General features: G+C 40.8%; 1 protein-coding gene across 2 annotated transcripts; it reads left to right on the top strand.

Moving 5' to 3' along the window:
- The first annotated feature begins 211 nt into the window (after positions 1–211).
- tp53inp1 (tumor protein p53 inducible nuclear protein 1) lies at positions 212–22160 on the top strand. 2 transcript variants are annotated; one of them, XM_061956754.2, is made up of 4 exons: positions 212–423; positions 6667–7015; positions 17239–17734; positions 19947–22160. In XM_061956754.2, exons 2-4 carry the CDS (start codon positions 6883–6885, stop codon positions 20158–20160), a joined length of 843 nt encoding a protein of 280 aa, XP_061812738.1. In that variant the 5' UTR covers positions 212–423; positions 6667–6882; the 3' UTR covers positions 20161–22160. The 2 variants fall into 2 exon arrangements, with proteins under 2 accessions (XP_061812738.1, XP_061812746.1); XM_061956762.2 differs by lacking the exon at positions 212–423 and adding an exon at positions 1734–1902.
- The last annotated feature ends 4940 nt before the right edge of the window (positions 22161–27100 follow it).

The following is a 27100-nucleotide window of genomic DNA, read 5'->3' as shown; positions in this document are numbered from 1 at the left end:
GAACCGGAAGCGGATGCTGTGGCTCTTATGTAACCCAGTCGGGAGGAAGGTTTTGTCCAGTCATGTCCTTCGACCAGCTCCACTCGGCTGGTCACGTGGCTTGGTGACAGCCAGTGTCGCGCCCCGTGATTGGTCGAGCGGCTCCAGAGTACCGCCCCCATCTTCCCCCTCCCACCAGGGCCCCGCCTCCTGACGTAATGGCGATCAGCTGTTGGGAGGCCGAAAACAATAACAAAAGGAGCAGTTGGGCAAAGAGGAGCAAGCGCACCGCAGACGTCGAGGCTCAGTTTTATACTTTATTTCTTCTGAGAAGAAACCTGACTTTTTTCCATTTTTCGAAAAGTAACACGGCTACCTCACATTTGAACGGAGTTGAACGTCGATTTGTGCTACTTTAAAGCTTCCTTTTCTCCTCAGCTGCAGGTGGGTTCTTTGTTTTACCCCCACTCAACCGCCATTGATTATTCTCTGCAATACTCGCTTATCTGCACGATCACTCTTTACTTTTATCGTCGACTTTCTTTTTGGTTTTCTTGTTGTTCAATGGAGATGTTTTTGGTCCGTTTTCTTCACGTTTTATTCTGCCGCGTTAGCCTTTCGACATTTAAGTGCTTAAAAACCTATTCATGGCAAATGTGCACCATTTCAGTACATTCTAGAAGGTTTTTTTTTCCTTATTACATTGTTTTGAGATTAAGTTAAAACAGACGGTTTTCAAATGCCGAACCGTGTCGAATTACAACCCCCACCCCCATTCTACAGTACTAACAGGCTCAACCGCCTTAAAGCTTTTGGAGAACTCAAAACTGGTTGCTCGACCACATAAACTAAATTAGCCGATTGATTCACGAGTCGATGTGTGAAAACCGTACCAAAAATCTCTTCAAATGTACTTAAATTAGATTAGTAACTCGTAGGTTTGAGTATTTTCCTGCAAATTTTCAACGGGATCTTGAGTGCTCCTCATAATTCAGCAAATCATGTTATCAGGGTTCCCGGATGTGATATGTTGGATTTGTTTAATCGGCCAGCAAACAAAAGCAGTTTTATTGTGTGTTCTGTTTGTTTGTCTGCCCGAAAAGGTCGCCAAGGGAGGCGGTACAACCGATTATCAGACCTCGGATGTTGTTGTTTTTGTACGCTGGTCGTTTTTTTCCCACCCCATGATGTTTACGGAGTTTAAACTCCACCGAAAACCTACACGAAATTGACCATTGTACGTGAACGCATCGCAGACACTGCGAACGATGCGGTGCGTTTAAGTGCTGGAAAATAATACGTGTTCTGTTTGTTTGCCTGCCCGAAAAAGTCGCCAAGGGAGGCGGTACAACCGATTATCAGACCTCAGATGTTGTTGTTTTTTTCCACCCTGTGATGTTTACAGAGTTGGAACTACAGGGAAAACGAAAATTGACCAATGGAGACGACGTACGTGAACGCATCGCAGACACCGCGAACGATGCGGTGCGTTTAAGTTTCGGAAAGTAAATGCGTAAAACGGATGCGACGAGTGAGTTTGGGTCCATTTTTAAGAACGATAGGTCGTGTGCCTTTTAACGACACATGGCCACGAAATGCAGAGGGGTTCTGACGAATTTATAACTTACATTCATAATATATGTTCAACAAAGAACTCGTTTCCCCTAAACGTCACATGGCGTTGTTTACGGAAGCAGGCAAAGTTGCGCTTGCAAACGTAAACGAACACGACAACAACATGTTTGCTGCTGGGTTTATATCAATTATGTTAATTTACCAAGCACAAAAAACGCTTTAGTTGCTAGTTAGCTATATCTTAAGGCAGTTTTGCGAGAGTCGGCTACATTGGTTCTTGCACTTTGTTTTACATAAACATACAAACTGGAAAGCGACGCGTCTACTGACAAGAGTTAGGACCGCACTGTGAGTATTAAATAACATTGAGTCGTGGTACAAAAATAACCCTTTAAGCAGTCGGATGTGGAGATGTACGAAGCTGAGGGTGGGTCGTAAACGTACCACAGTGCGGGTTGTCGCGCTTCACTTAATTTCCACCGGCTGCGTCACGGCTGCGGCATTGAGACTTTAGTAGATTGCACAGTACAGTACATATTCCGTACAATTGACCACTAAATGGTAACACCCGAATACGCTTTTCAACTTGTTTAAGTCGGGGTCTACGTTATTGTAACCTATTTTTATGGGCTTTCCTCTTGGTGATGTTAAGTTCCTGTTATATGCTGTCATACATGCCATACTTGCCAACACTCCCGGATTTTCCGGGAGACTCCCGAAATTCAGCGCCTGTCCCGAAAACCTCCCAGGACAAATTTTCTCCCGAAATTCAGGCGGACTCAGGTCCATAATAACAAATATTTTATTTGAGTATTAACTCACAATTTAAACAGCATACCTGCCCAATCACGTTATAACTGTAGAATGATGGAGGGCGAGTTCTTGGTTTCTTATGTGTGTTTATTGTTAGGCAGTTTCATTAACGTCCTCCCAGCGCGGCAACAACTCACAACAAGTAGCCACGTTTTTCGTCTACCGTAAAGCAGTTCGTCTGCCGTAAACAGCAATGTTGTGACACTCTTAAACAGGACAATACTGCCATCTAGTGCATTTGATGAAGGCACTTTTGTGCGTGCCACACATCAATGCAGCATGGTTCGAAAAATAGTGACAGAGAATAGAACACGAATGGACAATTCAACCCTTAACTCAACAATGAGTAGATGAGTGTTATGTGTGTGTATATGTGTAAATAAATGAACACTGAAATTCAAGTATTTATTTTATATATATATATATATATATATATATATATATACGTATATATATATATATATATAGCTAGAATTCACTGAACGTCAAGTATTTCATATATGTATATATATATATATATACACACGTATATATATATATATATATACATAGCTAGAATTCACTGAACGTCAAGTATTTCATATATGTATATATATATATATATATATATATATATATATATATATATATATATAGCTAGAATTCACTGAATGTCAAGTATTTCATATATATATATATATATATATATATATATATATATATATATGAAATACTTGACTTGGTGAATTCTAGCTGTAAATATACTCCTCCCCTTTTAGCCACGCCCCCAACCACGCCCACGTCCCACCCCGACCACGCCCACCCCTCCCTCCACCTCCCGAAATCGGAGGTCTCACGGTTGGCAAGTATGGTATATGCCTAATGTAACCGAGGGTTTATATATGTCGCCTATACGGTATGAAACTACAAAATAATAAACACGGAATCTCCAGTTTACACGAGGACCACTTTATTTACCTTCTTTTCAAAACCTCCGCTCCACTCCAACAACGTGTCATCACTTCTGCCCTTAGCGCCTTCAAAATAAGAGCTCAAGGCATATACTGTATGACAGCGTATAACAGGAACTTAACATCACCAAGAGGAAAGCCCATAAAAATAGGTTACATTATCAATTCATGGTAAAGTAATCGCGTTCTGTTGCGCTGACTTTTACGAGAATCGTGTGATAAAGTAAACACTTCGGAATGTCTCGAGCTTTGCCGTCCATCAATACCCACAGTGACGGACGGCATTGACTTGACTCGTAAAAAGACGGCGGTTTTGCCTTGCCGATCGTCAACTCTTATTTATTTTTTTGTATCAAGCAACAACACAACAGTATCATCCCTGGCGACACGCACAACTCCCACGAACCACGGCCCTGCCTACCCTGCCCCTGTATCAGCTGGCATTTGGCATAGGATCCCATATGCACACATAGCTTCCCGGGATATGCCTGTTTATGATCCTTGAATTTTGGACCGCCACAATCTGCAACAAGTAGAAATTACGTCTAAAAAAACTTGTTGACTTCATGCCCGTTTCAAAGTGCCTTGAAGACGGGACTATTTTGAAAGTAAACCGGATCATTTATTTTGTGCCTGTGCATGACTTCCTGGCCAACACAAGGAGATTTTAGCTCAATTTGATCCGTCCCGCTATGGCAACCGGCAAAAAAATAGAAGTTCTGCGTATATTTAGCGCAAGGAACCGGATACCGAAGTACATGTCAAACTACTTCCATAACGTAAATGACCGCCATAACCACGTTAAACCCAGATTCCGATCTAACAAAAGGTCTTAACTCATTCTCCTTCTATGCCACATCAATATGGAATGCACTCCCAACAGGTGTAAAAGAGTGCATCTCTATCCTCCTTCAAAACCACACTAAAAGGACACCTCCAGGCAACTACAACCCTAGCCTAACCCCATCCCCCCACCACATCCCACCTCCCCGGATTGTAAATAATCAAATGTAAATACCGTATTTTTCGGACTATAAGTCGCAGTTTTTTTCATAGTTTGGTCGGGCTCCAGTGCGATTTATATATGTTTTTTCCTTCTTTATTATGCATTTTCGGCAGGTGCGACTTATACGCCGGTGCGACTTATACTCCGAAAAATACGGTAATCAAATGTATATACTTGTTCTTATGCTTTCTGAGCTCACTATGTTCACTGCTCGCTGTACATATTCTACCAAGTCAGTCCTACACTGTTACTATGTCCATTTCTCAGATGATATAATTGTTGATGACTGAAGTGCTGATATCAACCAAACCTAACCCCCCAACACCCTCCACATCCCACCCCCCAGATTGTAAATAATTCAATGTATATACTCTGATGATTAACTTGTGTGATGACTGTATTATGCTGATAGTATATATTTATGCCATGAATTGATTAACGTGGACCCCGACTTAAAGGGGAACATTATCACCAGACCTATGTAAGCGTCAATATATACCTTGATGTTGCAGAAAATAGAGCATATATTTTTTAACCGATTTCCGAACGCTAAATGGGTGAATTTTGGCGAATTAAACGCCTTTCTATTATTCGCTCTCGGGGGAAGCAATCCGCCATTTTCTGAAACACAGAGTCAAATCAGCTCTGTTATTTTCCGTTTTTTCGACTGTTTTCCGTACCTTGGAGACATCATGCCTCGTCGGTGTGTTGTCGGAGGGTGTAACAACACGAACAGGGACGGATTCAAGTTGCACCAGTGGCCCAAAGATGCGAAAGTGGCAAGAAATTAGACGTTTGTTCCGCACACTTTACCGACGAAAGCTATGCTATGACAGAGATGGCAAGAATGTGTGGATATCCTGCGACACTCAGATGCATTTCCAACGATAAACTCAAAGAAATCTGCCGCCAGACCCCCCATTGAATCTGCCGGAGTGTGTGAGCAATTCAGGGACAAAGGACCTCGGTAGCACGGCAAGCAATGGCGGCAGTTTGTTCCCGCAGACGAGCGAGCTAAACCCCCTGGATGTCTTGGCAAGAGAAGAATATCGACCCTAGCTTCCCTGGCCTGCTGACATCAACTCCAAAACTGGACAGATCAGCTTTCAGGAAAATATAGCGGATGAGGGTATGTCTACAGAATATATTAATTGATGAAAATTGGGCTGTCTGCACTCTCAAAGTGCATGTTGTTGCCAAATGTATTTCATATGCTGTAAAACTAGTTCATAGTTGTTAGTTTCCTTTAATGCCAAACAAACACATACCAATCGTTGGTTAGAAGGCGATCGCCGAATTCGTCCTCGCTTTCTGTCGTGTCGTTTTCGTCGGTTTTGCTTGCATACGGTTCAAACCGATATGGCTCAATAGCTTCAGTTTCTTCTTCAATTTCGTTTTCGCTACCTGCCTCCACACTCCAACCATCCGTTTCAATACATGCGCAATCTGTTGAATCGCTTAAGCCGCTGAAATCCGAGTCTGAATCCGAGCTAATGTCGCTATAGCTTGCTGTTCTATGCGCCATGTTTGTTTGTGTTGGCATCACTATGTGACGTCACAGGAAAATGGACGGGTGTATATAACGATGGTTAAAATCAGGCACTTTGAAGCTTTTTTTTAGGGATATTGCGTGATGGGTAAAATTTTGAAAAAAAACTTCGAAAAATAAAATAAGCCACTGGGAACTGATTTTTAATGGTTTTAACCCTTCTGAAATTGTGATAATGTTCCCCTTTTAAACAAGTTGAAAAACGTATTCGGGTGTTACCATTTAGTGGTCAATTGTACGGAATATGTACTGTACTGTGCAATCTACTAATAAAAGTCTCAATCATGTCGGTGGAAACAGACACGACCGTCGTGACGCATCCTGTGAAAATCGGTTATTTCAAGTGCTGCAAAGTGAGTCCCGAAGTTTTTGCTTTGCAGCGTTTACATCGATTATGAAATGCATTATGGAGCAAAATGTTCCACCTTCTAGCTGTGATTAGGCTCATTGCGGTGCTAAAGAAACTCAGAGTGACCTCAGATGGTAATTGAGCCCTGCTGTGTGCATTCAGAGAAAGCCAAGAAGCAGCAGTGGGGATGGACTCTGCTTTGTCCTCCAGTGTGAAAAACCAACTGCGAAAAGCGGACCTGCTGCTGTCCAGCTGTGTCTTTCTTTTTTTTTCTACTTCACAGCCTCTTTTTGTTACCAACTGCAGCTGCTAAGACGAATCCTGTCTTAGCTATTATGAGACATCCATGTTGTTTTTCCTGCTTTTTTTGAGTCATTTAATCACCAGAAAACCTCTAGTTGAGATCCTACTGCTAAAGTTTATTCCTGACTATTCTGTCTTTTAGGTCTTGTTCTTTGTCTCCTCCACACGTCGAGCTATGTGCCGCCCTCTGCCTCTCAGATGAGTCGCAACCACACGTCATTGATGCACTTTAGCACCTCCGCAGAGCCCCTCGTCCGCCGCTGCCAAGCCTGTAGCCGATGACCAAAGCGCCTCCCTGCCATCGCCCCGCGCCACGCGTCGCTCTCCCTTCCCCTCGGCCCGACACCCACGACCCAGGATGTTCCAGAGGTTCGCCAGCGTCCTGTTCGGCGGCGACGACGACGCCGCACAGGATCTGAGCCGCTGCGGCCGACCCGGAGACTGCCAGGAGAAAGAGGAGGATGAAGACTGGATCTTGGTCAACTTCCTGGGTGAGTCTCGCCACTTCTTTTAAAACCGGTCCAACTGGCAAATTCAACTGGGTTGTGGTAAAAAGGGCGGCGGTGCGAGGCCTGGTGAGGCATTTCGGGCAAAGCATGGTAAGAGATGCAAAAAGAGAGAGGTTTTAGTTACGTTTTGACGAAAATGCATTTTAGTCCTCGTCAAGTTTTAGCCATCTAAATTCCTCAACATTTAGCCGACTAAAAATTCAGTACATTTTGTCGTCTAAAATGTAAAGTATAAAACATAACGGATCTTTGAAGCTGTCTTGGAACCTCTTTTATTAAGGTTTTTGCAGAGCATCTCAAAAACTAAGTTGATGAATATGTCAATAAGTAGGTACCGTATTTTACGGACTATAAGGCACACTTAAAAATCATTTTTTCTTCTCAAAACTCGACAGTGCGCCGAATGTAAGGAATATGTCTGGTTTTGCTTACCGACCTCGAAGCAATTTTATTTGGTACATAAGTGTGACCAGTAGATGGCAGTCAAACATAAGAGATATGTGTAGACTGCGCTATGATGGCAGTATGACGCACGGTGGCAGAGGGGTTAGTGCGTCTGCCTCACAATACGAAGTTGCTGAGTAGTCTGGGGTTCAATCCCAGGCTCCGGATCTTTCTGTGTGGAGTTTGCATGTTCTCCCCATGACTGTGTGGGTTCCCTCCGGGTACTCCGGCTTCCCCCCACCTCCAAAGACATGCACCTGGGGATAGGTTGATTGGCAACACTAAATTGGCCCTAGTGTGTGAATGTGAGTGTGAATGTTGTCTGTCTATCAGTGTTGGCCCTGCGATGAGGTGGCGACTTGTCCAGGGTGTACCCCGCCTTCCGCCCGATTGTAGCTGAGATAGGCTCCAGCGCCCCCCGCGACCCCAAAAGGGAATAAGCGGTAGAAAATGGATGGATGGATGGGCATAAGTGTGACCAGTAGATGGCAGTCAAACATAAGAGATATGTGTAGACTGCGCTATGATGGCAGTATGACTCAACTAAACAAAAACTAAGTTGATGAATATGTCAATAAATAGGTACCGTATTTTACGGACTATAAGGCACACTTCAAAATCATTTTTTCTTCTCAAAACTCGACAGTGCGCCGAATGTAAGGAATAATTCTGGTTTTGCTTACCGACCTCAAATTTTATTTGGTACATAAGTGTGACCAGTAGATGGCAGTCAAACATAAGAGATATGTGTAGACTGCGCTATGATGGCAGTATGTCTCAACTAAACAAAAACTAAGTTGATGAATATGTCAATAAGTAGGTACCGTATTTTACGGACTATAAGGCACACTTCAAAATCATTTTTTCTTCTCAAAACTCGACAGTGCGCCGAATGTAAGGAATAATTCTGGTTTTGCTTACCGACCTCAAATTTTATTTGGTACATAAGTGTGACCAGTAGATGGCAGTCAAACATAAGAGATATGTGTAGACTGCGCTATGATGGCAGTATGTCTCAACTAAACAAAAACTAAGTTGATGAATATGTCAATAAGTAGGTACCGTATTTTACGGACTATAAGGCACACTTCAAAATCATTTTTTCTTCTCAAAACTCGACAGTGCGCCGAATGTAAGGAATAATTCTGGTTTTGCTTACCGACCTCAAATTTTATTTGGTACATAAGTGTGACCAGTAGATGGCAGTCAAACATAAGAGATATGTGTAAACTGCGCTATGATGGCAGTATGTCTCAACTAAACAAAAACTAAGTTGATGAATATGTCAATAAGTAGGTACCGTATTTTACGGACTATAAGGCACACTTAAAAATAATTTTTTCTTCTCAAAACTCGACAGTGTGCCAAATGTAAGGAATAATTATGGTTTTGCTTACCGACCTCACATTTTATTTGGTACACAAGTGTGACCAGTAGATGGCAGTCAAACATAATATATATGTGTGGACTGCGCTATGATGGCAATATGACTCAACTAAACAAAAACTAAGTTGATGAATATGTCAATAAGTAGATACCGTATTTTACGGACTATAAGGCACACTTCAAAATCATTTTTTCTTCTCAAAACTCGACAGTGCGCCGAATGTAAGGAATAATTCTGGTTTTGCTTACCGACCTCAAATTTTATTTGGTACATAAGTGTGACCAGTAGATGGCAGTCAAACATAAGAGATATGTGTAGACTGCGCTATGATGGCAGTATGTCTCAACTAAACAAAAACTAAGGTGATGAATATGTCAATAAGTAGGTACCGTATTTTACGGACTATAAGGCACACTTAAAAATATTTTTTTCTTCTCAAAACTCGACAGTGTGCCAAATGTAAGGAATAATTATGGTTTTGCTTACCGACCTCACATTTTATTTGGTACACAAGTGTGACCAGTAGATGGCAGTCAAACATAAGATATATGTGTGGACTGCGCTATGATGGCAATATGACTCAACTAAACAAAAACTAAGTTGATGAATGTGTCAATAAGTAGGTACCGTATTTTACGGACTATAAGGCACACTTAAAAATCATTTTTTCTTCTCAAAACTCGACAGTGCGCCGAATGTAAGGAATAATTCTGGTTTTGCTTACCGACCTCGAAGCAATTTTATTTGGTACATAAACAAAAACTAAGTTGATGAATATGTCAATAAGTAGGTACCGTATTTTACGGACTATAAGGCGCATTTAAAATCCTTTTTTCTTCTCAAAACGCAACAGTTTGCCTAATGACCCAGTGCACCTAATGTAAGGAATAATTTCGGTTTTGCTTACCGACCTCGAAGCAATTTTATTTGGTACAGAAGTGTGACCAGTAGATGGCCGTCAAACATAAGAGATATGTGCAGACTGCGCTTTGATTGCGATATGGCTCAAGTAAACAACACCAACATTTTATATGTTCCATTGAAAATGTAGAACATTACACACGGTGCTCAAAAATCGATAAAAATGTTTTAGTACGACTTTGGTAAGCTATGAAGCCACACCGCTTGATGTGCTTCAACATCTGAGTATTATTATGGTGTGTGTATAAGGTAAGACATCAATCAATCAATGTTTACTTCTATAGCCCTAAATCACGAGTGTCTCAAAGGGCTGCACAAGCCACAACGACATCCTCGGCTCAGATCCCACATAAGGGCACGGAAAAACTCAACCCAATGGGACAATAAGGAACCTTGAAGGGGACCGCAGATGTCTGTAAAACATCATCTATGCAACATTTTGAGCAAAGAACCACCATTACATGTTATGTAGACCACAAGGAAGTCTTTTACATTGAGAAAAAATAAATAATAATATGACTCCTTTAATTCGCCTTATAATCCGGTGCTGAAATCAACCATTTTTTTTTCAAATGTTGAATAATATATGACTATAATGGTCTATGAAGAAACAAACTAGTTGTATTCTATGTCAGTGGTACATGGGCTCCATCTAGTGGTACCCCAAAAAATCACTTAATTTAATATTGTAATGACGTGACTTGAGCCGTTATCAAAGGTTTGTACTAGAGCTGTCCGATAATGGCTTTTTTGCCGATATTCCGATATTGTCGAACTCTTAATTACTGATTCTGATATCAACCGATACCGATATATACAGTCATGGAATTAACACGGCGGGGTTGTGGTGGGCGGGTTGGGGGAGGCGGGGTTTGGTGGTAGCGGGGGTGTATATTGTAGTTTCCTGGAAGAGTTAGTGCTGCAAGGGCTTCTGGGTATTTGTTCTGTTGTGTTTATGTTGTGTTACGGTGCGGATGTTCTCCCGAAATGTGTTTGTCATTCTTGTTTGGTGTGGGTTCACAGTGACAACAATAATGTTGTCCGGGTGGAAATTGGGAAAAATTCGGGAGAATGGTTGCCCCGGGTGATTTTCGGGAGGGGCACTGAAATTCGTGAGTCTCCCGGGAAAATCGGGAGGTTGAAACAGATACCGATAATTTCCGATATTACATTTTAAAGCATTTATCGGCCGATACTATTGGCAGGTCGATATTATCGGACATCTCTAGTTTGTACGGCTTCAATGGAAGTCGGTACAATCCGACTACTGTAGCCCGTAGTCGACGCCAAAATAAACAAGACAAAAACAGAACCGTCTCGCGCCGTCATTTCTATCACTCAACACTGTTAAAATGAAGACTTAGGCCTACAATGCTACCGTATTTTAATGTTGGTCATTATGCTTGCACTTGGTGAGCAAAGTTTTTTTCTTAGGGGGGAAAAATGTTTAAGAGCCACTGTTTTATTTTGTGTATAGGATAGGATAGGTCTTTATTGTCATTGCAACAAGTACAACGAAACTATGTTTTCAGCACAAACCCGTTCAAGATTAGACAAACAGTGTACAGGGTTACAGAACAGGAACGCTGATGAGTCGCCACGAGGTGCCCCGTAAAAGGTGGGAAAAAGGTAAAACGCCGGGGAAGAAGATGAGTAAAAAAATACAATCCAGAATGGGCTCCTAAGGGGGCCCAGTCTGGAGTGCCATGCACACATAAACAAGTTACATATAGTCACGACAACTCGCAGCAGAGGGGGGGGGAGTTGGGGCCCTGGAGGTCAACTGCTGCTATGAAGCACTGCCAGCCGTCCATCACCCAAAGGGGAATCAAGCGTATGACTACACTGAGTGGCGTCTTTGCCACTGACCCATTTAGTATTATAAATCTACAACGTATGTAATTTCACATTCCCGTCTTTCAAATCTGGTCTTTTGGGTTGTCAAGTCGTGCAATCAATAGCTGAACAGTGTGCCAAGGAGATCGATTAAAGTGCACTAATTAAATTGGAAGGCAAGCTCGCCCATGGTGTGCAACAAAAGTAGTGGTAGAGTGAGCGACCTTGCTCCTGCCCTACCGTCTTTAATAGTAACAGTAATTCAGTACAGTATGACTCATCTCGAAATATTAGCTTCTCCCACATGCTACTGTGATTGGGTAGATTCTTAACTCGTCCCACTCGCATACAGACAAAATTAAATATGATTGGATTTTGCCTCTGTCGACATTTTAAGAGCCTGAGTCCAGTCAAAACAGAGTGCACCGCTCAGCCTCACTCCACTTGAGCCGACCCAGATTCCGCAAGCGTGTGAACATTTCTTTCTTTTTTTTTGCACGGGGCATTGAGTGCACGGGCGTCCCGCTTCAGCTGAGTTGTTGTCAAAACAGGTAAAAATAGTCCAAATTAATACTGTGGTCACAATCAAGCCTTTTTACACATTCACTGCGGATCCATGCACACAATATTTCTGTATTAACCAGAATATACAGTGGTACCTCCATTTAGGAGTGCCCTAACTTACGAGTGTTTTGAGATAAGAGCTTTGCTCTTTGCTAATTGTTAAGCTTTAATTTGCAAGCAAAAATTTGACTTCCAAGTATTCCCGTCATTAGTTGGCGAACACCGTATCATCCGCCCAAAATATCTCGTCTTACTCGCTTGCATTAGCTCATAGCCAAATATGGGCATAAGGGGAAGATATTCATTGAATAAAAGAAATAAATCATTAAACAAATATGACAGTGTTTTGGGTTAAGAGCGCCGTTACTAGGGACATGTACCGAATCCTCTACTTTTATTTACCACCGACCGAGTCCCGACGGTCCTACCGACCACTGATTCAAGTAAAATCCAAAGTTGCCATGTTCTGGTACCTGTGTTGCCGACTCTTTGCCCTTTTGCACTTGGCCATCACTCCAGCAGCACTGAGAGCGGACACAGCCAAACTACCTCTAGGTAATGTTGCAATTGTCAATGCCAACAGAGAAATTGACTTAAAAAACACTTTGTTTCCTAAAATGTGCTAGCTCGATGCTAAGATACATTTGGTTTGCTGTTGAAATGCTACTGATTAGCATTAGCGATTTTTATACGGCGATTTCAACACCTCCAAATGTTGTTTATAAAAACTACAACCAAGTGGCACGTTACAATCAAATAGCTGCCTCTCCCGAAAACCTCCCGGGACAAATTTTCTCCCGAAATTCAGGCGGAGCTGGAGGCCACGCCCCCTCCAGCTCCATGCGGACCTGAGTCCGCTTTCCCACAATATAAACAACGTGCCTGCCGAATCATTATAACTATAGAATGATCGAGGGCGAGTTCTTGGTTTCTTATGTGGGTTTATTGTTAGGCAGTTTCAGTAACGTCCTCCCAGTGCGGTAACAACACACAACAACAGCAGTCACGTTTTCGTCTACCGTAAAGCAGTTTGTCTGCCGTAAACGGCAATGTTGTGACACTCTTAAACAGGACAATACTGCCATCTAGTGCATTTGATGAAAGCACTTTTGTGCGTGCCACACAGCAATGCATCATCAGAGGGGGTGTTCAGCATGGTTAGAAAAATAGTGACAGAGAATAGAACAAGGATGGACAATTCAACCCTTAACTCAACAATGAGTAGATGAGTGTTATGTGTGTGTATATGTGTAAATAAATGAACACTGAATTTCAAGTATTTCTTATATATATATATATATATATATATATATATATATATATATATATATATATTTATAGCTAGAATTCACTGAAAGTAAAGTATTTCTTATATATATATATATATATATATATATCCATCCATCCAATTTTCTACCGCTTATTCCCTTGGGTTGCGGGGATATATATATATATATATATATATATGAAATACTTGACTTGGTGAATTCTAGCTGTAAATATAGTCCTCCCCTCTTAACCACGCCCCCGCCCCCACCCCCACCTCCAAAATTGGAGGTCTCAAGGTTGGCAAGTATGTGTGTAATACACGATACGTACAGTATTAACATTTTCTGGGGCGCAACCAAAAAAACAAAACAAACTATCCACTACGTCTTTGACTGGAGCCTATCACCCTTATAGAAAATGATTACTTTTTAAAATCAGCTTGACTTTCTTGTATATTCTAACACAAATGTAGCGGAAACACTGATAGTACAAGCACAATAACAACAAACATATAGTTGAATTAGGGAACATACTATATCTTATTTTCATCCATCCATCCATTTTCTACCGGGGGGGGGGGGGGGGGGGGGGTGCTGGAGCCTATCTCAGCTGCTTCGGGCGGAAGGCGGGGTACACCCTGGACAAGTCGCCATCTCATCACAGGACCAACACAGATAGGCAGACAACATTCACACACTAGGGCCAATTTAGTGTCGCCAATCAACCTATCCCCAGGTGCATGTCTTTGGAGGTGGGAGGAAGCCGGAGTACCCGGAAGGGAACCCACGCCGTCACGGGGAGAACATGCAAACTCCACACAGAAAGATCGAACCCTAGGACCTTCACTGACTCTAATTATACGGTGTGCCTAATAAAGAGGCAGCTGTGTACACAGCAGTGAGCCGGTGGGTGTGGCGCAGATGTCACATGCAGGGACGATCTCCGTCAAGCGTGTTTGCTTCCAAACAGGAAGTAAACAGTGAGGTTACAAGGGTTCATTTAACAAAGTTTTCCTCGCTCTGGTCACGTGACCAGTTTGTTTGCAAAACAAAATTTCCGGAAGGTAAAAGTCAATAAATGACGATCCTTGATGATTTTTAACTGTAGTCCTTAAAAAGTCACGTCTAATGGTTTATTTTTAGTCACCCCCCCCCCCCCCCCTAACTTCCTGTCTGTGAATCATTGGAGGATCGGGAGAGCAACGTGTGGATTTTGGCACGGGGGCAGTCCATGTTGGCATCTTCTCATGGACGGGGATTTATTAATAATCTGTGGCCTGCAGCCCAGCAAACACAGCATTAACTGTTTCTTACTGCTATTAGTCACCCTGAGGTCATTTGACATCAGACCACAGTGCCCCCTGCTGGTGCTTTTCAGGCACTGCAGTTTTATGCTGACAGATCAGAGTCCAAATCTCCCGGGGCAACCATTCTCCCGATTTCCACCCAGACAACAATATTGGGGGCGTGCCTTAAAGGCACTGCCTTTAGCGTCCTCTACAACCTGTCGTCACGTCCGCTTTTCCTCCATACAAACAGTCACGGAATATATACAGCTTTTATACACACATAAGTGAATGCAAGGCATACTTGGTCAACAGCCATACAGATCACACTGAGGGTGGCCGTATAAACAACTTTAACACTGTTACAAATATGCGCCACACTGTGAAACCACACCAAACAAGAATGACAAACACATTTCGGGACAACATCCGCACCGTAACACAACATAAACACAACAGAACAAATACCCAGAATCCCTTGCAGCACTAACTCTTCCGGGACACTACAATATACAGCCCCCGCTACCACCAAACACCCACCCCTCAATCCCCACCTCCATATCCTCAATTCGGTGGTCTCAAGGTTGGCAAGTATGCTCTAGTACAGTGGTCCCCAACCTTTTTGTAACTGCAGACCGGTCAACGCTTGAAAATATGTCCCATTATTTATTATTATTATTATTATTTATTGTTTTTTGTCATAAAAAAATACAATCGGGTGTGCTTACGGACTTGTATCCCTTGCAGACTGTATTGATGTATATTGATATATAATGTAGGAACCAGAATATTAATAACAAAAACAAACAACCCTTTTGTGTGAATGAGTGTAAATGGGGGAGGAAGGTTTTTTGGGTTGGTGCACTAATTGTAAGTGTATCTTGTGTTTTTATGTTGATTTAATTTAAAAAATATATATATATATTTTGTAATTTCTTGTGCGGCCTAGTACCAATCGATCCACTGACCGGTACCGGGTTGCGGCCCGGTGGTTGGGGACCACTGCTCTAGTATACTCTGGACTGAAGCTGTGTGCCTTCATTGTTTTTGTAACTGTTTTGAGGCATGTTTAAAAAAAAAAAAAAAAATTTAAATGCACTTTGTGAAAGTCAAAGTATAGTATTTCCCATAGTTGTAGTGGGTATCAGGATTATCTCAGGGAGAGCATGTCCCAAATTCCAAGCTGCTGTTTTGAGGCATGTTAAAAAAAAAAAAATGCACTTTGTGACTTCAATAATAAATATGGCAGTGCCATGTTGGCACTTTTTTTCCATAACTTGAGTTGATTTATTTTGGAAAACCTTGCTACATTGTTTAATGCATCCAGCGGGGCATCACAACAAAATTAGGCATAATAATGTGAGGAAATGTCCGATAATATCGGCCGATAAATGCTTTAAAATGTAATATCGGAAATTATCGGTATCGTTTTGTTTTTTTAATCGGTATCGGTTTTTTTTTTGGTTTTTTTGTTGTTTTTTATTAAATCAACATAAAAAACACAAGATACACTTACAATTAGTACACCAACCCAAAAAACCTCCCTCCCCCATTTACACTCATTCACACAAAAGGGTTGTTTCTTTCTGTTATTAATATTCTGGTTCCTACATTATATATCAATATATATCAATACAGTCTGCAAGGGATACAGTCCGTAAGCACACATGATTGTGCGTGCTGTTGGTCCACTAATAGTACTAACCTTTAACACTTAATTTGACTCATTTTCATTAATTACTAGTTTTTATGTAACTCTTTTTATATAGTTTTACTTTCTTTTTTTATTCAAGAAAATGTTTTTAATTTATCTTATTTATTTTATTTATTAAAAAAAAGGACCTTATCTTCACCATACCTGGTTGTCCAAATTAGTCATAATAATGTGTTAATTCCACGACTGTATATATCGGTATCGGTTGATATCGGTATCGGTCATTAAGAGTTGGACAATATCGGAATATCAGATATCAGCAAAAAGCCATTATCGGACATCCCTAATAATGTGTTAATTCCGCGACTGTATATATCGGTATGGTTGATATCGGAAACGGTCATTAAGAGTTGGACAATATCGGAATATCGGCAAAAAGGCCATTATCGGACAAGTCTAATTGTGACCGCGCTTATTCTTGGAGTTTGGAGTTTACCTACTCAGTGGCCTAGTGGTTAGAGTGTCCGCCCTGAGATCGGTAGGTTGTGAGTTCAAACCCTGGCCGAGTCATACCAAAGACTATAAAAATGGGAGCCATTACCTCCCTGCTTGACACTCAGCATCAAGGGTTAGAATTGGGGGTTAAATCACCAAAAATGATTCCCCGGATGTGGCCACTGCTGCTGGTCACTGCTCCCCTGACCTCCCAGGGGGTGATCAAGGGTGATGGGTCAAATGCAGGGAATAATTTCGCCACACCTACTGTGTGTGTGTGACAATCATTGGTACTTTAACTTTGTGCAGCATTCTTAAGACTAAAAAAAACTCCTTTGTTGTGTTCCCAGCTGACTCCTGCTCCAGCCAGGCCGGGGACAGCCTCTCAAGGTCCACCGTCGGCCCGGACGAGGACGAAGACCTGGTCGTGGTGCCGTCCCCGATGGCCAGCCCTCCTATCCGCTACGCCTCCTGCACCTCCCTCAACTCCACCGCCGACACCGACCCGGACGGCGGCGCCGAGGAAGAGGAGGAGGAGGACGACGACTTCCAGCGTCTGGACGCAACCTCCTTGGAGGAGAGCTGGTTCGTCACCCCGCCGCCGTGCTTCACCGGCCGCAGCAACCAGCCGGTCCCAGTGGAGGCCAGCCCGCTGGAGAACCTGCTGATAGAACACCCCAGCATGTCCGTCTACGCCCACCACAGCCCCCCCAGGCTCAACCTTGACGCCCTGCCCCGCTCCCTGGACCTTGAACTGGGCTTGTTGCCCGGCAACGGGGCCACCACGCCAGCTGCCTCGGGCGGGAAGGAGAAAGGCAGACGCTCGCTGGACGTCCCGCGTCACAGGTAATTAATTAGGGTTGTACTGATCGTCCAATATCATCAAAAAACATCATGTGGTATCGGCCTTCATTTAACATGTCCGATACATGAAGTCCTGCAGCGTCTACTAGTAAACATCTAATGTCCTCCAATAAGCACACAAGGTTGGTCTTCTCTTTTAGTCGAGCCATTTACAAAAAGGTAAACATGCAAGGCTACTAGAAGCTAGCAACTACACAACAGTTTAGCACACAAGCTAAGTGTCCTTAATTGAACAATATTGCAGTTTAAAACAGTGCATTTGTCAATATAAACAAATATCTAATTATGTTGCATATTTACTAACACATACAAAGTCTCAGAAGCAAAAATTTAGTAGAAAGTTATGGATATAGATATGGTCGATTATCAATAGATATTGACATTTTTTAAGACCTATGGAAAATAAGGAACAGGAGAAAAAAAATATTAAAATGTAAATATTTTTTATTTCAAATGTAACCTTCCTCTGGTTTATAATCCCCTCAGTTATCGAAGCAGAGAGGAAAGAAAATGTCGTGGAAAACAATGTAAACAAAATCCACATTGAACAATAACCTCTTACGACGAAGGTGCAAAAATAAGAAATATGTAAGAAATGTTTAATGAAGTGTATTAAAACAGTGCACAGTGTAACCCAGAGAAAAACAATTTTCTGCAGGTTTAGTGCCAGGAAGTTACTATGACTGTGTAACATTTATTTGGTCTGTTATTCCTATCCAAGTATGGAAATTAATTTATGTTATGCAGTAAATATTATCTAAATATTATTGGACCAAATTACTATTATTTTAAAGTAGCACATTTGTTGTATGGTGTAGTTGACGCGTGTGTGTGATATATATATATATATATATATATATATATATATATATATATATATATATATATATATATATATATATATATATATATATATATATATATATATATATATATATATATACACATATATATATATATATACACACATATATATATATATATATATATATATATATATGTGTATATATATATATGTATATAAAATTTATTTTTATAATAATAATAATTGTCCGATAATATCGGACTGCCGATATCGGCCGATAAATGCTTTAAAATGTAATATCGGAAATTATCGGTATCGGTTTCAAAAAGTACAATTTATGACTTTTTAAAACGCCGCTGTACGGAGTGGTACACGGACGTAGGGAGAAGTACAGAGCGCCAATAAACCTTAAAGGCATTGCCTTTGCGTGCCGGCCCAATCACATAATATCTACGGCTTTTGACACACACACAAGTGAATGCAAAGCATACTTGGTCAACAGCCATACAGGTCACACTGAGGGTGGCCGTATAAACAACTTTAACACTGTTACAAATATGCGCCACACTGTGAACCCACACCAAACAAGAATGACAAACACATTTCGGGAGAACATCCGCACCGTAACACAACATAAACACAACAGATCAAATACCCAGAAGCCCTTGCAGCACTAACTCTTCCGGGACGCTACAATATACACCCCCCGCTCACCCCAACCTCCTGAAAGAGCATGTCCCAAATTCCAAGCTGCTGTTTTGAGGCATGTTAAAACAAATAATGCACTTTGTGACTTCAATAATAAATATGGCAGTGCCATGTTGGCATTTTTTTCCATAACTTGAGTTGATTCATTTTGGAAAACCTTGTTACATCACAACAAAATTAGGCATAATAATGTGTTAATTCCACGACTGTATATATCAATATCGGTTGATATCGGAATCAGTAATTAAGAGTTGGACAATGGGGCGGCATGGCGTAGTGGGTAGAGCAACCGTGCCAGAAACCTGAGGGTTGCAGGTTTGCTCCCCGCCTCTTACCATCCAAAAAATCGCTGCCGTTGTGTCCTTGGGCGGGACACTTCACCCTTTGCCGCCGGTGCCACTCACACCGGTGAATTGAATGATGAATGATAGGTGGTGGTCGGAGGGGCCGTTGGCGCAAATTGCAGCCACGCCTTCGTCAGTCTACCCCAGGGCAGCTGTGGCTATGAAAGTAGCTTACCACCACCAGGTGTGAATGATTGATGGGTTCTACGTGTAAAGCGACTTTGGGTACTTAGAAAAGCGCTATATAAATCCCAGTTATTAATATCGTAATATCGGATATCGGCAAAAAAGCCATTATCAGACATCTCTAATAATAATCATCTGTCTCCCCCTGCAGATCAGACGTGACGGGGATCCAGCGTCGACCCGGCCTCCACCCGGTCTCCTACGCGGCGGCGCTCTCGGGCCGCGGCGCCCTTCTGCCTCAGCGCCCGAGCCTCGCCGGCCAAGCGCTGTCCCGCAACGCCCTGCGGCGTCTCAACCTGCTGCACCCCCCCAAGGCCGGCGCCGTCCACCTGCACCAGCCCAGCCAGAGGCACCTCAACTTCTAAAGGCCTTCAATCATCCTCCTCCTCTTCCTCCTCGCACCAGCAGCAAGTCAGGCGCCAAGGAGCAGACTGGCTGGTCGTTTTTCTTTTTTTCTGTCATCGTCCCCGTACCTCCTCCTGTTGTCACGGCAACCTCCTCTTTCTACCCCCTCCCATGAGTAGAATCAACGCTGTAGGTCACTTTACTCAGAGGCGGGCTCACCTGGCCCCAGCACGACCATGTCACGGCCGGTGACGATTTTTCAAAGCTTGATATCATTTTTATCACATAAATATCATCAAGCTGCACGATGGGAAACATCTGATCAGACGTTTGATCTCCATCGAATGAGCGGACGACGTCGGCAGCCGAACCCGCCTCGAACTTTGTAATTAAGTACTTTTTTGCGACATTTTCTTGAGCGTAAGAAGAAAAAAGATGTTGGGGGAAAAAACTGGGTTAGATATCACTAAACTTGCCTTGTTTTAACGGTAGCTTTCAGATGAATAGAAATGTAAAAAAAAAATGTATTTAAAAAAAAAAAAACTCAAATATTTTTTTGAAAAAGTGGAAAAATATGACTTATAAGTATGAAGTTTGTGTGTTTGCTTGGGTCAGTGTGCGACGTGTTGCATGGTGGTAGGCCTGTGTTAGTGGCGGGGAAGAAGACAATTTGTTCTGACATGAATCTGCAGTCCATTTCTCAGGGTCACAACCAATCACTTTTATACTTAAAATGCAGATTTACTTGATTATTTTCTTTTCCACTCAGACTTTTTTAGTGACTGAGCAAGGAAGTGGTTTTGGTTGAATCCATGATGATGGATTGAGACTTTTGCTCAGTTTTTGTTATTGTTTCTAATGCTAGCTTAGTTACACTCTGATACAACTATTTAAACCAAAAAAAAAAAAAAAGGTAGCAATGTTTTTTTTGGTTTTTTTTTAGTCTTTTAAGTATGTTTTTACGCCGATGTTTTGTAACTTTCATTGTTTTATCTTGTCGGGCTTGGTGCTCTTAACATGGCTGATGAATAATAGTCCACCTTATGAACTTGTCTGAAGCTCATATGTGAGGTTAAAATGATGTGTTTAGTTTTAATGTTTTAACGAGTTCTTTTTGAGTCATTTTGTTTCCCCCCGAGCAAAAATGGGCTTCCTTAACATTTGAATTTCTAAGGAATGTATAACACACCTGCCCGCCTCTTTTACTGATTTTTGTATTTCTGTTGATTCCAGCAAATCTGCAAAGGGCACATCAAACCTCATTCTTTTTTCCCAGCAGAAAACGACATCAGACATGAGGTTCACTGTGTGATGGGACAATACAAAAAGATAGAATGTTTGTGAGGTTATTGATCTGACTGTAAACAATCCAATATCTTGAATGTCTCGGTAACTATATTTGTGTTATGTTTTTAAAAAGACAAGGGATCGCAAGTGAGGTGTTTTATTTGTTTTCTTTTGAACTAACAGGGATTTGTTTGTGTTCAATGCCTTGAAAATTGTGCATCACGTGCCTTCCAGCTTGAAATGTTCTTATGCCTCAATGAAGAACTTTTTCTTTTAATGTCCCGAGTGGATGTTCTACAGACAAAAACGCAAACGGACGCCAACTATGCACCACTCAGCCCTCGCCCTTTTTTCTAAAGACTCCAACAAACCAGACGGAATGATGTAGCAAAACCTCCAGTTGTGCAAAGAATATTTTGTGGCATTTTTACTGTTATTCTGTTTTGTTTTGTTTTCACCAAGTGTTACACATTTTGTTTTTTCTCGTGTAGTTTACTGGAATAATACAGCACGTTTGCCAAAAAAATATTAAAAAAATAAACTATGAATTTTAGGGTTAACTTTTTATTTATCAACATATCTCTTTGTGTATTTTGTATGTATGACTGTTCAATTCACTTTGTTGATAAAACATGAAATATGGGGGTCATCTGCTTTCAAACTGTAATAGTTCATTCATGTGATCATTTTCTAGTTGTAAAATAAATGTTTTCATACACGCATCTGTTGGTTTTTCTTAAAGCATGATGTGAAAATACTTTTGTGGTGGTACTTTTAGACTTTATCCTTATTTCGATCACATAAACCAAAAATACGCTTCATCTGTACAATTTTAACAAGGTAAATCCAAAAAAAGAAACAACGTGGAGTCCGAAAAAGGAGCAGGAAGAAGCAAAAGCTAATTATTTGTTTCTTTTAATAAAAACACGATGACCTTATTTAACAAAATTCAGCTGGGATAGGCTCCAGCACCCCCCGCCCCCAACCTGTGACACCATAAGGGACAAGCGGTAGAAAATGGATGGAGGGGGGGGTGCGTATTCACATTCCAATGTCTAAGACACTAAACAGACCTATGAAGACAAAGAGAAACTGGTAGAATATACAAAGGAAAAGCACTAGCTGATCTAAACACGCCTATGAATAAAGAAAGAACTCTTAAACATATATGCATTCTCCACAATATACAATTCCATGAATACTCAAAATAAAACTATTTTAATCAAATAAACCCTCATTTCATCAAAAATAATTTATATGAATAAAAGATATCCATAAGAAATGTTATGTTGTTGTAACTATGAAGAATTTGTATTTCTTTCCAAATTGAATGACGTTAACTTTTTTTTGACAATGACCTTGTAGATAAACTAATTTATTTTCGTTGCAGATTATTTTTTGAGGAAAAGATTGTTGCTACATTTGTTGTTATTAAAAGGTCTTAAACTAAGTGAACATAAAAGCAACAGTGTGGCATATTGGTTAAGTTGATTTTTAAACATATAATAAACATACACGGCTGGTATCGAGGTAAAATTCAAATGTAAATAGACAGTCATATAAAGCACTGGTCCGTGACGCATTTTCTACCGGGCCGCACAGAAACATTAAATAATTTATAACCGACCGCATTTTCTCCTACTTAACTTTGGCCAGTCCCACCAGACACACCAATAAGCTTCTTTATAGATGTATTATACAACTCCTAATAGGAAGTCGCCATTTGCTATATTTGTTACATCTTTGTTACATGTGAAAATGCACATTAATAAACATATAAAATGTAAAAGGTGCCAAATCGTAGCCAAAAGCTAGGTTCCAACTAGCTGGGTTGATGACCGAAGATCAGAGCAGATCAGGAACAAAATGACCATAGGAGTTCAGGTGCATAAGGCCGATGGAGAAGGGCTAAATTGTTGCATATAATAATTGTGCTGAAGGAAAAAAAATACACACCTCCTTTGGCCTAGTAGGTTAAAGTGCTGGTATTATCAGAGGTGGGACCAAGTCATTGTTTTGCAAGTCACAAGTAAGTCTCAAGTCTTTGCCCTCAAGTCCGAGTCAAGTCCCGAGTCAAGACAGGCAAGCCCCGAGTCAAGTCCAAAGTCAAGACTGGAAAGTCTCAAGTCAAGTCCTAAGTCCTGCATTTTGAGTTTCGAGTCCTTTCAAGTCCTTTTAACCACAGACTAATATATTAACACAGATTGTGTATGCTTTTCAAACGCTGTATTTATTTATTAAAACAAGTGCATTTTAAATTGCAGGAAAGAAAATTGTGCTGACATTGCACTTTATAATAGCACTATTAACCAGTCATTTTAAACATTAACTCATTCCTTTACAGAACAAACACATTGAAAAATAAAGTGCAAATGTACTTATTTGTACAAAAGTGTTAACATTGAAAAAACATGACATATACGTGAACATAACAAAAAAGTTGTACTTTTTATATGTCAGGGCCCTATGCTGCATTGCATTTGCAAAAGACCAAATTAGCCAAGAGTCTGTCAGTCATTTGTGCACGATGGGGGCGTAGTATGATGCCACCATGGCTGAAAACTCGCTCCACTGGAGCACTGGAGGCAGGCACTGCCAAGACTCTCATGGCCACTCGGAACAGTGAAGGAAGAGTCTTCATGTTCAATGCCCAGAACAAAAGGGGGAGAGAGTTGTTTTGGGTTGGTGCACTACTTGTAAGTGTATCTTGTGTTTTTTATGTTGATTTAATAAAAAAAAAGAAAAGAAAAAAAAATTATTTCGGCCCGATACCAATCGATCCACGGACCAGTACCGGGCCGCGGCCCGGTGGTTGGGGACCACTGAGATAAACAACCAACAGTATGTCAGAAAGCTAGCTAAAACGGTACACATATTCATAATATAGTATACATTTTAACTGACCTTTATTTGACTATTTTTAGGTGGCTAAAATACGCGGTGCTGCTGACCGCCGTCTAACGTTACGTGTGATATATTGACTAACGTAACCCTGCTTGAAAAAAATCACTGAACAAAAAGTATGAATAAGGTAGTGAACTGCAACAGATTCCCGTGTTTGCAATAACGTTGCTGATTTAACTACACAGCAAATAAAAGTCACGTTACTTAGCCAATAAACGTTATCTTACATTCAAAACTTACCGTTCTTTGTGCAACTTCAAATGCCGGACGAAGTTGGAAGTTGTTGCCTCTCCATCAGTAATTTTCGAACCGCATGTGTTGCATACTGCAAACCGTTTTGTGTTGACCACCTCGTAATTTTTATACCCAAACAAAATTATTTTAGGTATCATTTTTTGTTCACTGGCGTGTGGTTTGGACATGTCTTCTTCGTTGGTTGTCCTACAATTTGATTGGATGAATGCTGTGTGATGAAAACAAAGCAGATCTAATTTGATTGGCTGTTGTACTGAGAGCACACCAGCTGACACACGCAACGCTGATAGACAAGTACACAATGAAAAATACGGAGCGCTCCCGAATAACTTTTTCATCTTTGGGTTTTGGGGAAAGTAGCAAGTCATGTCAAGTCATGTCAATTCAAAAAGCTCAAGTCCAAGTGAAGTCACAAGTCATTGATGTTAAAGTCTAAGTCGAGTTGCAAGTCTTTTTACATTTTGTCAAGTCGAGTCTAAAGTCATCAAATTCATGACTCGAGTCTGACTCGAGTCCAAGTCATGTGACTCGAGTCCACACCTCTGGGTATTATTGCACATTGTTCTATTACAAAAGTAGTTTGCAATAACGGATGGATTTACGCATGCAAATTTGGACCAAAAAGCTAACATTACTGTATCTACGTATAAAATATTGCACAAAATATGAATACATAACTTTTAGAATGGAAATAGCAATCCACATATCTGTTGGAACTAATGTCAAGTATTTCTAGCTTATATATATATTTACAGAGCAATTTTCACTGACAGCAGCCATATATATATACATATATATATATATATATATATATATACACACACACACACACACACACACATACATACATACATACATACATATCAGTGACGTGCGGTGAACTATACACCAGGTGAGGCATAAATACTTTGAGTTTTTTTTCTTCTTTTTTTTTTACTTAAATTCATATGTGCAGCTCTAATCATTGTTGATTTAGGTTGCACGTTAGAGTAACATGAAAAAGAAGGGAGTTATTCGCTTTCATAAAAACATTATCATAATGATATTATGATATGATACATGGGTACAAAAAGTATTTGATAAAGTTGTTATTAAATACTTTTTGGTCCCATTTGCTTTTAACAAAAGAAACCAAGTATTGTGAGTGTATCTTACCTTTCTGTATTTGTGTCTGAAGCAGCAATAGCTATCCTCCGTGAAAACCTAATTTGTATGATCACATTAATTTTGTCTTAAAGTCCAGTTTAGAGAAGTATTTCATCTTGGATACAGTATATAATCCTCCATATTGGCAGACACATTCATTTAATTCAATTTCATTCCAAGCAGTAAAACAATATTTTTGCATCTGACAAAAAACACCCACAAACGCTGGCTTAGTCTAATAAAAATGCCATGTTTGTTATAAATACAGTTTAAAAAAGAAAAGACAAAGGCTGACTTCCGCTGGAGAGACATGTGTCTGCTTGCTTGAGCGCCCTCATTTCTCCCAGTGTGGCGAGTACTGCAGAGGCATTGAACTGCAAATTGACAATATATCGCCCCCTACCTTGAGGCAGAGGTACTTGCTGCCTCATGGCCTGCCTCAACATGCACGCGCACCCTCGCACGCACACGCTCAATACACTTTGTGTGTAGCCGTGGAGGCACCATCTGTGTCTGCCTCACTTTGTGTTGGCTGAGTTATTTTTAATCAGGAAAACTGAATTTCCGCGATTTTGACCATGAAAGGGATCAAAATATACAGGAACTACACCAAAATCACAGAAAACATAGACCAAAAGATAAATATTCAAACTTATTTTATTACTTTGTTTTTGAACATCTCATGGTTAAGCCACCTGGTGGCAAGGTGAGGCACTGCCTCACTTGCCTCCCCTGACAGCACATCACTGATATATATATATATATATATATATATCAGTGACGTGCAGTCACTAGAGGCAGGTGAGGCGGGGCCTCACCTGCCATCATGGAAAGAAAAAAAAAGTAAAAAAAAAAAAAAAAAAGTAAATTGTTATATGTATCCAGTGATTATACTGTAAAGTTATTTTCCATTTAACTTCTGCAGTTTTAGATTATTTTTATTCAAAATCGCTGAATTTTCACATTTGCCGTTCAAATACTGAGAAGAGACGGTGCGGTGAACAGCAGCCAGTTGAGGCACGTCACTCAACTGGCTGCTCAACATGGATTCCGGACTTGGCTAACTGCTGGCCTGCTGTGCAGTGAGACTGTATTGCTATATGAATTATATTATACATTTCCATAGTTTAGTTAGCTGAGGTATATAATGTACAGTGTATTTTGTCAACAACTGTATGTGTGTAACGTATTTCTTGTGCTGAGCAATCATAAAACGGCTGCAAAAGATGCACTGGCTGAGGCTCCAGTAATCCCGCCTCCTGCACCCCCGCCGTAGAATTGTTATATCAACTAAAGCCCACACTTAAACTTTCCACGTGCAAGATTGAATCTATTTAAAAAAGTTATTTCATAAGAAGCCAAAATGTG

Source organism: Nerophis lumbriciformis, linkage group LG04 (genome assembly GCF_033978685.3).
Source record: "Nerophis lumbriciformis linkage group LG04, RoL_Nlum_v2.1, whole genome shotgun sequence".
Classification (NCBI taxonomy): Eukaryota; Metazoa; Chordata; class Actinopteri; order Syngnathiformes; family Syngnathidae; genus Nerophis; species Nerophis lumbriciformis.
This window is presented reverse-complemented; position numbering and strand designations above follow the sequence as displayed.

Excerpts from the sequence above, each read along its gene's own strand:
- tp53inp1 (XM_061956754.2), top strand. The coding sequence starts at position 6,883 with ATGTTCCAGAGGTTCGCCAGCGTCCTGTTCGGCGGCGACGACGACGCC. Across the intron at positions 7,016-17,238 it reads GATCTTGGTCAACTTCCTGG|CTGACTCCTGCTCCAGCCAG; the intron begins GTGAGTCTCGCC and ends TTGTGTTCCCAG. Across the intron at positions 17,735-19,946 it reads CTGGACGTCCCGCGTCACAG|ATCAGACGTGACGGGGATCC; the intron begins GTAATTAATTAG and ends CTCCCCCTGCAG.